The sequence below is a fragment of the Empidonax traillii genome, unplaced genomic scaffold, assembly GCF_003031625.1.
Source record: "Empidonax traillii isolate 1590-97213 ecotype Southwest subspecies unplaced genomic scaffold, ASM303162v1 scaffold595:size452941, whole genome shotgun sequence".
NCBI lineage: Eukaryota > Metazoa > Chordata > Aves > Passeriformes > Tyrannidae > Empidonax > Empidonax traillii.
The window spans coordinates 277,500-289,825 of NW_020955788.1; the positions used below are offsets into that span (position 1 = coordinate 277,500).

The window sequence follows — 12,326 nt, forward strand, 5'->3', positions numbered from 1 at the left end:
GTCGTCTCAACCCCTTCTGAAACAAGCACGCTCATTCTTTCTGCTGAGCAGATCCCAACAAAAATCAAGAGATTTGTTTGTAGACAGCCTTTCTTTACCTAAAGCTTTTACTTTTCTTACTGACTTATGCTTATGTCTTATGCTGAAAGTCTTAAGACTCTTGCTGAATAGATTTCTTTTTATTCTTCTGGTTTGCTGCATTATAAGAAGTTATTAAAATTATCTATAATACAGATACTGGATGGGCTACATCAGTGACACTGAAAACAAGATCTACAGGCTGACTGACAGATGATGAAATCAGTTTTCCATGTAGCTGTTGGTAGTCCTAGAAAGGACCAAGCTTACCCTACTGTATCATGCTAAGCATGCTTTCAGCAAAATGCCATAAAACAGTATAGCTGTTTCCTTCAGGCACTCTGAGAAACTGGCTCCAAAGCGTGTATTTGAGTTCTACAAATAATAAATAACTATCACAGTACTTAAAAAAAGCCCAAACACAGGAAGACTATCTTCTGGTTTAAAAATATTTATTTAAAAGAAAAAGAGATCTCTACCCAGATGGCCAGGAAAAAAAATAAAAAATAATCCTCAATTCCCCCCCTCATCCAAAACCATTACTCTGCAATTTACCTTTCCCTTAAGTTTCAGCTTCAATGTTTTATTTAAAAAAAAAACCAAACTGAACTTTAATTTCCTTTTTCTATGGTGTTAGACCTGAGGAAATTAAGTTTCTTTCACCAAAAAGTTGCATGGGATGTGAGAAGAAACCGCAGTAAAATGTATTCACAATATACAAGTATAAAAATATCTTGCTTATGATTCAGTACTATAATTTAATAACTTTTTGTTGTTTCATAGGTATCTGGGAAAGGTACAGACACATGTCCCGATCCTGTTACAAGAGGTAGAATGCCAGCATTTGGTACAACATTCCAGGAAAGAGTCAAAGTGATGTTCCTGTTTCCCCTGCAAAAGTAACAAAGACTATCAGCACAAATACTCAACCAATTTAATTATCAATTACTAATATTAAATCCACTAGGATACAGACTGTTTTTCTGGTCCATTAACAATAATCTTTTAATTTTATGTAATTACTTCATGAAGCAATACCAATTTTTTTTTTTTTAACTTAACTCCTTTGGAGCTGAGTGCATCACAGAAACAATTCTACATAGACAATAATAGTGAAAGCAGAAACCCAGAAGATGCACCAGGCTATAAGTACCTTACCACACCAATAAACATGCACATAAAATACAAGGTATGCAAGTAAATCAAAATACCATGAACAAGAGCAATAAAAAAGAAGGATTTACTCACTTGAGACCATTTCCATCATCAAAGAAAAAGTACTTTGACTTCATGTCTTTTAGGGACAGCCTTGGGTTATCTCCTCTTAACATGATCTTGTCCCAAAGGACCACTTGATTTAGAGCCTAAAAATACAATTATAATTAAGTCAGAAAGGTACCTTACAGGATAACATTCAGACACTGGAATTTCACAGCATTATTTATCTGAAAATCCTGAAGTACATGCTTGCAATCCATAACTAATTTAATAAAATAATGCCTTACAGAGAGGGAATCTAGTACTGCTACGCAGTGAAGTGTGGAACAGAATAAATGAAAACAACAAGGAACACCTTAATAAAACACAAGAAAGGAATTTTAAAAAGTCATAAGCTTCAGAAGACTTACAAAGCATGATGGGTTTTCCTTCTGAATTGCAAAGGTAAATCACTTTAAAAGCAGTATTTATAAATAAGGGACTTAAATTGAGCTATCAAGACTATGCCTAGGCATATAATATTTTTTCAACTTTAAAGGAAGAAATATCAATTTGAATTGCAAGCGTAACCCCCCCTCCAAAAAAAAAGAAAAAAAAAAGGAGTGAGACAGTTTTGTGCAGCAAGTTAAGAACACCCCCAAGCTTTCACTGTATCCTTGCAACATGACTACAGTAGCTTTAACTCGAATTCAGTGGCACCACGGCAGCATGGTGTTTTATTAAAACAATTTTTCCATAGGCTGTTCTATACAGCTACTATCAGATCAGTGAAGAGGGTCTTTAGCAATTATTTTAAGTAGTATGATGAGGTATAACATGAATTACGGGCCTACAGTAACTGGCAATGGTAAACACTTCTGTGATCTATGAAATAAAGACCCACCACACCAGGCCAGACCAAAGCCTATATTTTGTTTCTAACTGAAGTCATCTGCAGAGTGCTGGGAAAAAGTAAAATGGACAGAGAAAATAAGTGAAAAAACTCATTTACAGTACACTATTGCAAGTGTATTGCAACACAAAGCACGTGCTACTTTTCTCTCATTCTACTAGGCATATATCAAGTCAAGTTTCATGAAGGTGAACTTCCCACCCTGCAGTTAAACTGTCAAGAAAATAACAATCACGAAGGCCAGCAAAAACAGCCCAAGCTAGTAGGAAATGCTGGTGCCTTAATTCCTCCCAGCAGAACTACAGAAAGTTTAAAAATAGCTATAGTACTAAAATGGGTAATTGACTCAACCTTCTTTTTGATACTTACATTGTTTTTTGTTGAATATTCTGCAGACAAATATAGAAACAATTGTTTGACATTCCAGTCAAATATACTCTGCAGATGTATGTGAGTTAAGAAAAATACCATATTGTACTTGAATAACCTTGTTTTACTTTTACTAGATCTAAACAGACTATGATAGTTACAGCAAGTTCTTACCTTTCAATATACCTCACCTTATTAGTAAATCAGAGCACTTTCATATATTTTGATCTTATTAGAGCGACAGGTTTTTAGTTATGGGTTTTTTTACTATTTATGAAAACTAACAACTATTTCTCCTCCAATGATTTAAGTGTTCTATATTTGACACTGTAGCTAGTAACCAGAATCCTCAGCTAGACAACCTATTATAAAACCTTAAACATAAAAGGCACAACAGAATTCTTCATTAAATATCCTCAAGGCAATTATTTATACTATCAGAGAACCCTAGTATCCAACTGTGGATCGAAATACAGTAACATTAAACAATATAACAATAAAAAATACAAAATCGGCAGAGTGTAGGGTATTCCAAGAGCTTCTAATGCCCACAATGGAGAAGTCAGAAGCTGGGAAGTATCTAACAGGACACTTGAAATTAGAAAATTTGATTACCTACTGACAACAAAGAAAGCTCATTAGACTGGAACAAAAAATTCTGCTCAGATTTTTGATCAACAGTAAAGAACTGATGACTGCCATTTGAGACTGTCAGTGTCATAATGCTGGGATTCTAAATAACTGTCTGCTTATTTAACAATAAAATGCACTGTGTGTGACTACTAAGGAAAATACTTTTAACTCTCAATAAAGATTAGCTGTAAAACAGCTAATCTCAGTCCTCTTTAGTATTCTATTTACCATTTTCTCAAGAATTGATTCCCTAACTGGCCTCAAAATCTGTTGTATCATCTTCTACTCACTCATCTCAAGACTAAATCATGTTTTTAAGTTCCTAATTCAAAAGGCAAAAAAGGAAATTATTTAACTGCAAGAATAGGTAGAGCTATTTTACTTAAACGTTTTTTGTCATCTAGCTGAAAATAATAAATAAGATTCTGAAGATCTCCTTCATGGGAGGATTTCTTATCACTTGCAAAAGTTAGCAACAACTTAAGTAAACTTAAGGAGTTTGTGAAAACTGCATCCTCCCCTTTCCTTTGTCAAGTTTGTACTTCTAACTGCCATAATCTTTCCCAGGACTAACAACTTGTTTCCAGTAGTTAAGAGAGCCCAGGTATTTCTTTAAAAATTTTGATCAAAAAACTCCTACCAGATAGTTGCATTTTACAGCTCTAAACACTGCAAGGTTTATTTATGCCAGGCATGAAAGATAAAGTCAGATTCTCTATAAAAAAAAATTGTAGAAGTCATTAAACCATGGAATCTTTATATTGCAAACTAATCCTTGAATGAAAACATTTCTTTTAGGGGTCCTGTCCTGCCTTGCTCTGCTTCCCCCTGTATACACTGCATAAAAATCCATGCATCTATTTTAGAATATCAGTCTCTGATTTTAATTTCAGAGGTAAAACTCAGACTTAGGAGCTTACCTCTCCTACTTCCATCTGATAAAAAAAAAATCCTCTTATTCCTGTGCAAGACAGACCTGAAAAGAATTTGATTTAGTCTGTTTATCCAGCATTCATGTTGTATTTTGTGTGGTTTGCTTACAGAATGTAGTGTTCTTCAAAACAGGGAAAACTAAACTCAGAGGTATTCAGTGTCTTGCCTAACAGTGACAAAAAACAGCAGACAGGGAAAAATCCCAGGAATCTCAGCCCAGCTGCAAAGCAAGGCTTAGTGTAATCACCTGAGGTAAAGCATGCTGCCTCATATTTGTGGTACTGACTTCTGCAGAAAAACTCAGTATTTTCTCAAGAGCCTAAATCCTAAGGATTTGGTGTTTAAAAACTTATTCAACACAAACAAATGAAAAAAAAAAACAAAACCAGAAATACCCACAACACAATCCTCTTTCCCCAGTAAAACCCAGACTAAAAGGGAAGCGAAGAAATACAATAGAAAACTGCAAAACTGTAATAGCGATTGAGAAAGAGGACAAAAAATAATGTGACAAATTTTGAGTACATCATATGCTGCCCAATGAATTTCATACTATTCAATGCTAAAGATTAGAGAGTACCACATCTAAGCAAGTAAAGCATTACAATGTTGTTTTTATTTTTAAAAGAAGACAGGCACTTCTATGCAACTATAGCCGGAACTTTGAAAGCCTCATGACAAAACGAGTTTGAAAGCTGCATGAGTTTCTAGATTTGGTAAGACAATCACAATAGTATGCTATATAAACTTTATCCTTAATTCACTCCTCAAAACAGCAATATAAACTTCATTCAACAGTAATCCTGTCCAGATGTTAAACTGCACTTGCCATTATTAGATACAGTGCAGTTCACTATTTTAAAAGTAGGCATTAAAAAGAGAAAACAACTTGTCATGTACTAGAGACCAAGCAGCTATTCTAAGCTCTATTTCACTGCCATAGCTACGCAGAATACTACTTTTTCCTGCTTTAAATTTTCATTTTAAGACAAATTGCTAGTTTCCCCAAGTCTTGAATATTTGAAGATTATAAGGCAACAAAAATATACATCAAAGCGTTCTTATTTTAAAAAGTTGGAAAACCATCTTTTCCATTAAGGATATCTGCAGTAATGTCAAATGTGACGAATCCCAGATCACTTCTTTCTCTAGGCCCAGTGAAATCTTCTACATTTTTTCTAAGAAAGACAAAACAAAACACAAGATTAATCTTTCTCATTATTTGTCTTTTACAGATTACATAAATTATGATTCTTATTTGATATTTCCCTCATCCATTTTCTATTTTTTTTAAATACATTTGGCTAAAACATAATCAACTCTACAAACTATCACCTACCTTCTAGAAATTAAGGTGTCCCAGTTTTGAATGATGGGCCTTGCCAGCATAGTGGTCTAAGACATATATGTAGCCTATAGACCTTTTCTTGTCAACAAAAAATCTGTACCTCTCTGTATCTAAACTGGACTACATTTCTTTTCCGTAAAATATGTGTTAGCCATCCCCAAATATATAAATCTGATTAGAACACAGTCAGTATAGCTGTCTGCTGGCAACCATTTTCAGTATTATTTTTCAACGTTCCAAAAAAAAAAAAAAAAAGCCTCTAGTGCTCAGTCTTGTACAAGACACTCCAACCATTCCGAAAAAAAGAGTTCATGTGTGTAGTTCACACGAGTTTTGAGATTTAGCCCTATACTGTATAAGCAGCAACATAAAGAAAATGCTCATTTCCCTCTACATTATGGAAAATATTATCATTTTGGAAGGCTTCATTAAAAATCCCCATTTGGAACAATACCTGACATTGCCATACTAAGCCACAATAGAAAAAGAAACTGCAAAAAAAACCTAAAAAAAGAACCAGAAACACAGCAGATATTTCCATATGTACTCACAAAGCTTATCAATTTGCCAAATTTACCGTCTACAAAGAGGAATACCGTAAGAAATCAGCTTGGCAATCAGCTACGAATCTTAACTCCTAATGTAACAAATTTTTTATGAATTATGAACCTCATAGTTACATTTATTCCAGTTTGGAAATTAGTTTATTAAAATATTATTTTCTTAAAAAACGGAGTTTGGTAATCTTAAAAAAAACAAACAAAAAACCCCTGTTTAACAATGGATAAAACACTTTTGGGGACATATTAGTTAAGAAAAACACCACCAAAACTTCCCAATTTAAATCTTGCTATGATTTCCCATCCCTCTGCAAAAAGCAGTATCTTCTGAAGTAGTAAACCTTATCAAGCACTTGACTTCACTTCTTAATCACTGTCAATCTCATGCAGTAGCAGGCCCTAAGGCTGGGGTCTGCAGAATGCAGAAATTCAAGACAAGAAATTGAGGTGTAACATCTCTCAGTAACACCAGATCTGTGTATCACATACGGCACTAGCAATAAAAATTTCATCCAAATTAGGCATTAGCATGCCAACTCATATACACTGAGCTCACCGTAACACTCAAAAATATGCTTTTTATGCCACTTTTATGCTGTCTGCAATCCTGTCTAGCGTACATACGAGGTTTCTTTTCCTGTGGTATTAAACCAGTCTGAAAGGTGATGCCAGTCCCCACCCTCTATCTGCATTCCTCTCCCCTCTCAAATCCTGCTGCTAGCCATCCCTGGTGCCACTTACCTTCGGGTGGCTCCAAAGAATCATTGAATGGCCTGGGTTAAAAAAATAACCTAGTTTCAACCTCCCTACCGTGGAAAGGAACGCTTTTTCACTGGACCACGTTTCCCAGAGCTTCACCCAACCTGGCCTTAAACACCTTCAGGGATGGGCTGCTTTATCTCACTAATCTGGGCCAAAACTAACCACACAAAAAAAACATTAGCTGAGTTAAAGCAGCTCACTGAAGTGTCCTATCGGCCTGATTTACCCCTGGAGCTCTGGTAAAGGGCCACGTAGCCAGAAGCAGAAATACTCTTTGGTGGTAGGAGCAGCTGCTGTGAAACCATTGCCTTAACTTGGCGGAAGTTTCCTATGACAAAGCTTCCCTTCCGAGAAAAAAAAAACACACAACAAAACACCACCAATTGGAGAAAAAAGAGGTTCCCCAGCACAAGTTTGCATGAGAACATTTTGTCTGCGGGCAACACACTTTTGATGTGGTATTATGTGTCCTACACCTGGTGCACCTCGCAGAAGAGAAGCCATCCCAGTCAGTCTGCTTGTCACAGGCAAGAAAGGACGATAGGCTATACCAGCAGAGAAATCTGAGGGGGCTACAAATTAGAAGGAAAAGGCGCTACGACCGGATGAACACAGGCTAAGCCGTACGCTCATCTGGGTCCCTGCCTTCCCAGACCTGCAGGCAGCACCGGCAGCGGTTCTCGACCCGGCCGTGAGCCGCCACTCCGGCCCTGAGCACGGGCTGGCTGCGGGCCCGCGAGCCCAGCAGCGGTCAGGACGGCGCGGGGCCGGTCCCCGAGCCCCGCTCTCCGAGCCCCGCTCCCTCAGGGCTGCCGAGCGACCCGCCCCGGCGCCCGCCCGGCCCCGCCGTCGTGGGGCTCCCCCATTGGCCGGGCGGGAGCGCGCAAGAGGCCGGGCCCGGGGCGGCCACGCCGGGGGCCAGGGAGAGCTGCCCCCGCCCGGCATCTGGGTCCCCTCACCCTTCCCGGCCGTGCCCCGCCGGCTCTCGAGCCCCTCCCCTCCCCGGCCGGCAGCAGCCGCTGCCACCGCCCTCCTCCTCCATCGCTCCCGCTCCTCTCCCGCCCGCGCTCACAGCGTGACCCGGGAGACGGCGATGCTGACGGGCACGCTGCGCTCCTTGAAAGCGGTGGTGATGAAGCAGCCGAAGGTGAGCGCCGCCATCACGCTCAGGGAGAAGGCGAAGAGCGAGTTGGCCCGGGACAGCACCGTGTTCATGTTCCCGCTCGGCTCGGCCCGGCCGGCGCTGCGGCCGCGGATCGGGGCGGGGGGGGGCGGGTGCGCGGACGCGGCAGGAAGCGCCGGCAGGGAACGGGCGCGCGACCGCCGGCGAGGGGGGCGTGGCCTCTCCCGGAGGCCGCCCGGCCGGCGCGAAGCTACGCCCTCCGGTGGTGCCGGCCCCTACGCATGCGCTGGCCGCCTCCCGCTTCCGCCAGGCGTTGGGCGGGCCCGGTCCCGACATGGCGGCGGGGCGGGGACTCGGGGCCCACCCCTGTGTCCGCCTCTCAGGGGCGGGCTGGGCCTTCTCTGGCACCGCTCGTCCTGGGGAGTCTGCAGAGGTCGCGAGCTTTGGCTGTAGAGTGCCAGCGCTGACTGACTGACATAGCGCTGCTCGTACGGCACTTCTGCGTACGTCTGGCGTACAGAAGAGAAAAGCTCATAGAGACAGGATCTGGTCGCTCAGTTGCGCCCCGTTTAGTCGCCGGTGGTTTATTTTCCCTGTCCACCCTGCGTAGCCGTGGGAGGTCTCTGGTGCGGCGGGCCCGGTGCGGGGGCACAGCCGTGTGCCCTCGGAGCGACCCTGGGGGAGCTGCCTGCGGCTCTCACCGTATATGTTCTTGTCAGTTCCTGCAGGATTTTATTTCGTTTGTGTAATAAAATGTAAATAACGTTTGAGGCGAAGGCTTGCGTTTTCACTTGAAGTCTGTATCTTGCTTTCACTGGTACTGTGATTTGCCATTCCCTACCTTTTTTCCTGTAGGATGTTCCTATTCATTTCCACACTGCCTAGTGGAAATTGCCTAGAAACCTCATTTAGTAGCTAGGCGTGTTACTGGAATACTTTTTCTTTACCAGATGGCTCGGTAATCCCGCACTGTTTTCAGGATGAGGCAGTCTTTCACCTTACTCTGCTGATTCGGTTGAAATTCCACTTCAAATTGGTGCTATCAAAGCTTAATTTATGTAGTGAGGTGATTTCTAACTCCTCTCCAAGGCCCCACTTGCTGCCCATTCCTGCATTCCGGTTCTGCAACATTGCAAGTGTGAGAACCAAGGGGAGTGAGAGATTCTACAATGGTTTGGGTTGAGAGTTTTTTGGCGTTTCCACCCCTTACATTACTGTGTTAAGTATACCAGGCTGGATTAATGCAGATTTCTCAGGGCTGACAACAGGTGTCAGCAGTGGTTTAGTTATATTTAACTTCCTCTTCCCAGTCCTGAGGTTTCAGAGTTGTAAACGCTGGAGGAGGAACAGGAGTTCAGATGCAGGGGTCTGAAAGGGTGGGAGGCCTCATGGTGACTGAAGGGATGGGAAGAAGGTGGGGACTCTCAGGCCATTCTGAAACACCTGTGTTCTGTCTTAGGACAAGAGGGTTCGGGCTTAAGCTCTGCCAGGGGAGGTTTAGGTGGGATATTAGAAAGAAGTTCTTTACAGAGAGAGTGATCAGGCATTGGAATGGCCTGCCCAGAGAGGTAGTGGACTCACCGTCCCTGTAGGTTTTTCATATGAGGCTGGATGTGGCACTGAGTGCCATGGTCTAGTAATCGCAGTGGGGTTGGATCAAGGGTTGGACTTGATGATCTCGGAGGTCTCTTCCAACCCAGTTGATTCTATGATTCTATGAATCTATGGTTCTATGATTCTGTGATTCTATAGTGCTGCTATTTCTTTTCCTTCCAGTAGCTGAGAGTCAGGTCTGGGATTCAGGGAAGAAAAGTCAGGGAATAGAAAAGAAAAAAGATCATACTCATGCTTTTAGTTTCAACCCAGACCACATCTGTTCAGCATTTTTATTAAGCGTAGGATGTTAAAGTACCTTTGGGGACATGCCTTACTGTTGGGACCCTGTGTTCCACTATGCAGTTGGTTTCTGTGTGTCTCTGCATTTCCCACACTGAAACCAGTTTCAGGCCCGAGGAGAGGAGGCTCTTTAGGAATGTCCCTTTGGTAAGCTCCTTGCCAGTTTTCATTTGGTAATTCTCAACCTCCTGGTATTTCTAAAGAGTTCCAGCAGCACAGAGAGCTTCTTATTTAAAGTTTATGTTGTCTTGTTATTATTTTATGCTATTCCAAACATTAATTATTGTGATGATTCATGATCTAGAACATATTGTTACTTAAACCTTGGGTAACTCTTACTGAATGTGAGTGCTTTTCCCCAAGATATTTGAAGACTTAGGAGCATCAAGGAAGCTTTTACTGCTAACAGGGGAACCTAAAGGTTTCAGAAATTGTAAAATGTCTGCTGTAATCAGAAAGATAGTTCAACTGTGAACATTATTTTTTTCTTGTCTCTACAGCCAAGGGCTTAATTGCCTTTGTTCTTGCTTTTAGTTCTTATAGTTCCTGTTTAGAGTTTTTCATATTAAGCAGTTGTTTGTTTAATAAAAGAAGTGGCTGTTGGGGAGAACTTAAGTAACAGGCAGAACTTAAAGGAGTTAAGTTGTGAAATTTCCAAAGCAGTAGTCAAGTACCAAAATCAAAGGGTTTATCCAAATTCACATGTTCTTAAGGCAGTGAATAAATATGGCTGTTGTTTGTGTAGGTTGGGATTTATTTTAGTCACTTAAAAGTACAGTATGCTGGGGAAGACAGATGGTGTAGTTTATTCAAGGATTGATCTGTTATTGTTTCAGAATAAGGAAACCTATAGCTTTTTAATGACTGAAATTTTGCAAAATCTAAATTGGAGAAACATTTTGAAACAAAGAAGGCGGTTGTGAAGGAAGAAGGGAAGATAATTATTCATGCTAGCTGTTTGCTTGTGCACTCCAAACTGTTCTGTGAAAAATATAAAATCTGGTATTTTGTAAAGAATAGTGGCGTAATATTAATGTTGAAAGTCACTGTCAGCTAAAAAGTTATGTTACTCTGAATAGATCAGATACTATAATTATGGAAACAAAATTATAGAATCTTGGGGAGGCAGAAAGGTTTGAGGGAGCATTTCCGAGATGCAGTGGTATACATTACACCCTAGCAGTGTACTCATACCAGACCAGCAGGGAACCTAAAGCATGGCAGTGCTCAGGCTGGTTCTTATTTCAAGGATTTTCATGTTTTTCATTACAAACTCATTGAACAAAATCCAGAGATACGATTGGGAACAGGTCTGAAATGTGGAATTCCTTCTTCTATCATTCCCCAGAATTATCCTACATTTAAATTGTGTTTTTATGCACTCTTTGATCTGTTAAATGTGTTCTTTTTTTATAGTGTTGGCACTTCAACGGGATTGATCCCTGTCAGCAGCTGATGATTAGTAGTCTCCTGAGGGAGAGTAGCTTGAGCTCTTTGGTTGATACATTTCTACTCAGATGTTCACGTTACAGTGTGATTCCTTTAATCATCTATAAACAAAATGTCAAGTGTTGACACTAACCATCAACAGAGATTACTATGTGTCCTTTGTTTTCACTCTGAAGTCATATTGGTTCTAACATGGTACACACAGATGGGAGTGTCAGGGTGGCTGAGAGTTTAGGGTGTATGGTTTGTGAATTTCAAGTGAAGGGGAGATGTTAACTTCAGGCCATGTGGCAGCACCTTTGGTCTTCTTGGGACTTAAGTCTCTGACTAATTTTACAGGTCAAAGTTTTGGTGCCTGTAGCATCTTTGGCACCTAGATAGATAGATGAGGACTGTATAGATAATTTTTTTTGATCTAGGGATGTGTATCTACTTCCTGATTTTTTTAACATAAATGTCTAAATACTTTCTTGAATTCATCTTCTATTAATTGCTGAAATGATAATTCTTAAAGAGAGAATAGCTACACACAGCCTCTCAGGCAACTTTGGGCAGGAAGATAATTAAAATAAACATGACCACAAGCAGCTTGGGGAACTTTTGTCTCTTGCAACATGCCCCTTTCAGTTAGCACCTCTACTGGGTGGGGCATTTTTACAGCTGGTGTGAGAAGGCTATGACTAACAGAAGTAGGCTTTTTAAACCACATTGAAGGGGTTTTGTTTCTAACCTTTTTCTCACTCTATTTTTTTTTTTCCTTTGGATCTACAAAGTAAGGAGAAGAAAAAGATAAGCAAGAAGAAATTTTCACTTGCCTTTATAGTATTATTGTGAGTCCTTCAGCAAGAAAATCTCAGGGTACAATTCTGATTTCAGAATGAACTTGATACTTTAGAACACTGTCTTATGTAGTGGCATAAATAAAACCTGCATTGGAGAAGGAACCAAATATTTTTGGCTGAAAAGTCAATATGTTTTGAAGCCTGACACAGTTAATTTTTGGCTCCTGGGAGGTTGCCTGTTCTGTGGTATATGAAGCCATGTTAGGTAAAGTCATCCATACAT

At 40.6% G+C, this 12,326-nt stretch overlaps 2 protein-coding genes across 4 annotated transcripts in view; one reads left to right on the forward strand and one right to left on the reverse strand.

The window, feature by feature from the left end:
• Positions 1-513: 513 nt before the first annotated feature.
• On the reverse strand, positions 514-8,146 carry SPCS3 (signal peptidase complex subunit 3). Its single transcript, XM_027898405.1, has 5 exons — positions 7,866-8,146; positions 5,228-5,301; positions 2,558-2,634; positions 1,327-1,442; positions 514-969 (listed from the first exon to the last, which is right to left on the reverse strand). The coding sequence occupies exons 1-5, from the start codon at positions 8,006-8,008 to the stop codon at positions 837-839; spliced, it is 543 nt and encodes a 180-aa protein (XP_027754206.1). The 5' UTR covers positions 8,009-8,146; the 3' UTR covers positions 514-836.
• The window catches only part of ASB5 (ankyrin repeat and SOCS box containing 5), a 39,983-nt gene continuing 35,524 nt past the window's right edge, over positions 7,868-12,326 (forward strand). Inside the window, exon 1 of one of the 3 annotated variants that reach the window (XM_027898402.1) lies at positions 7,868-7,940. The gene's annotated coding sequence lies outside the window, so the exon portion shown is untranslated. The remainder of the gene's footprint in view (positions 7,941-12,326) is intronic. The other 2 variants (XM_027898399.1, XM_027898404.1) reach the window with 2 other exon arrangements.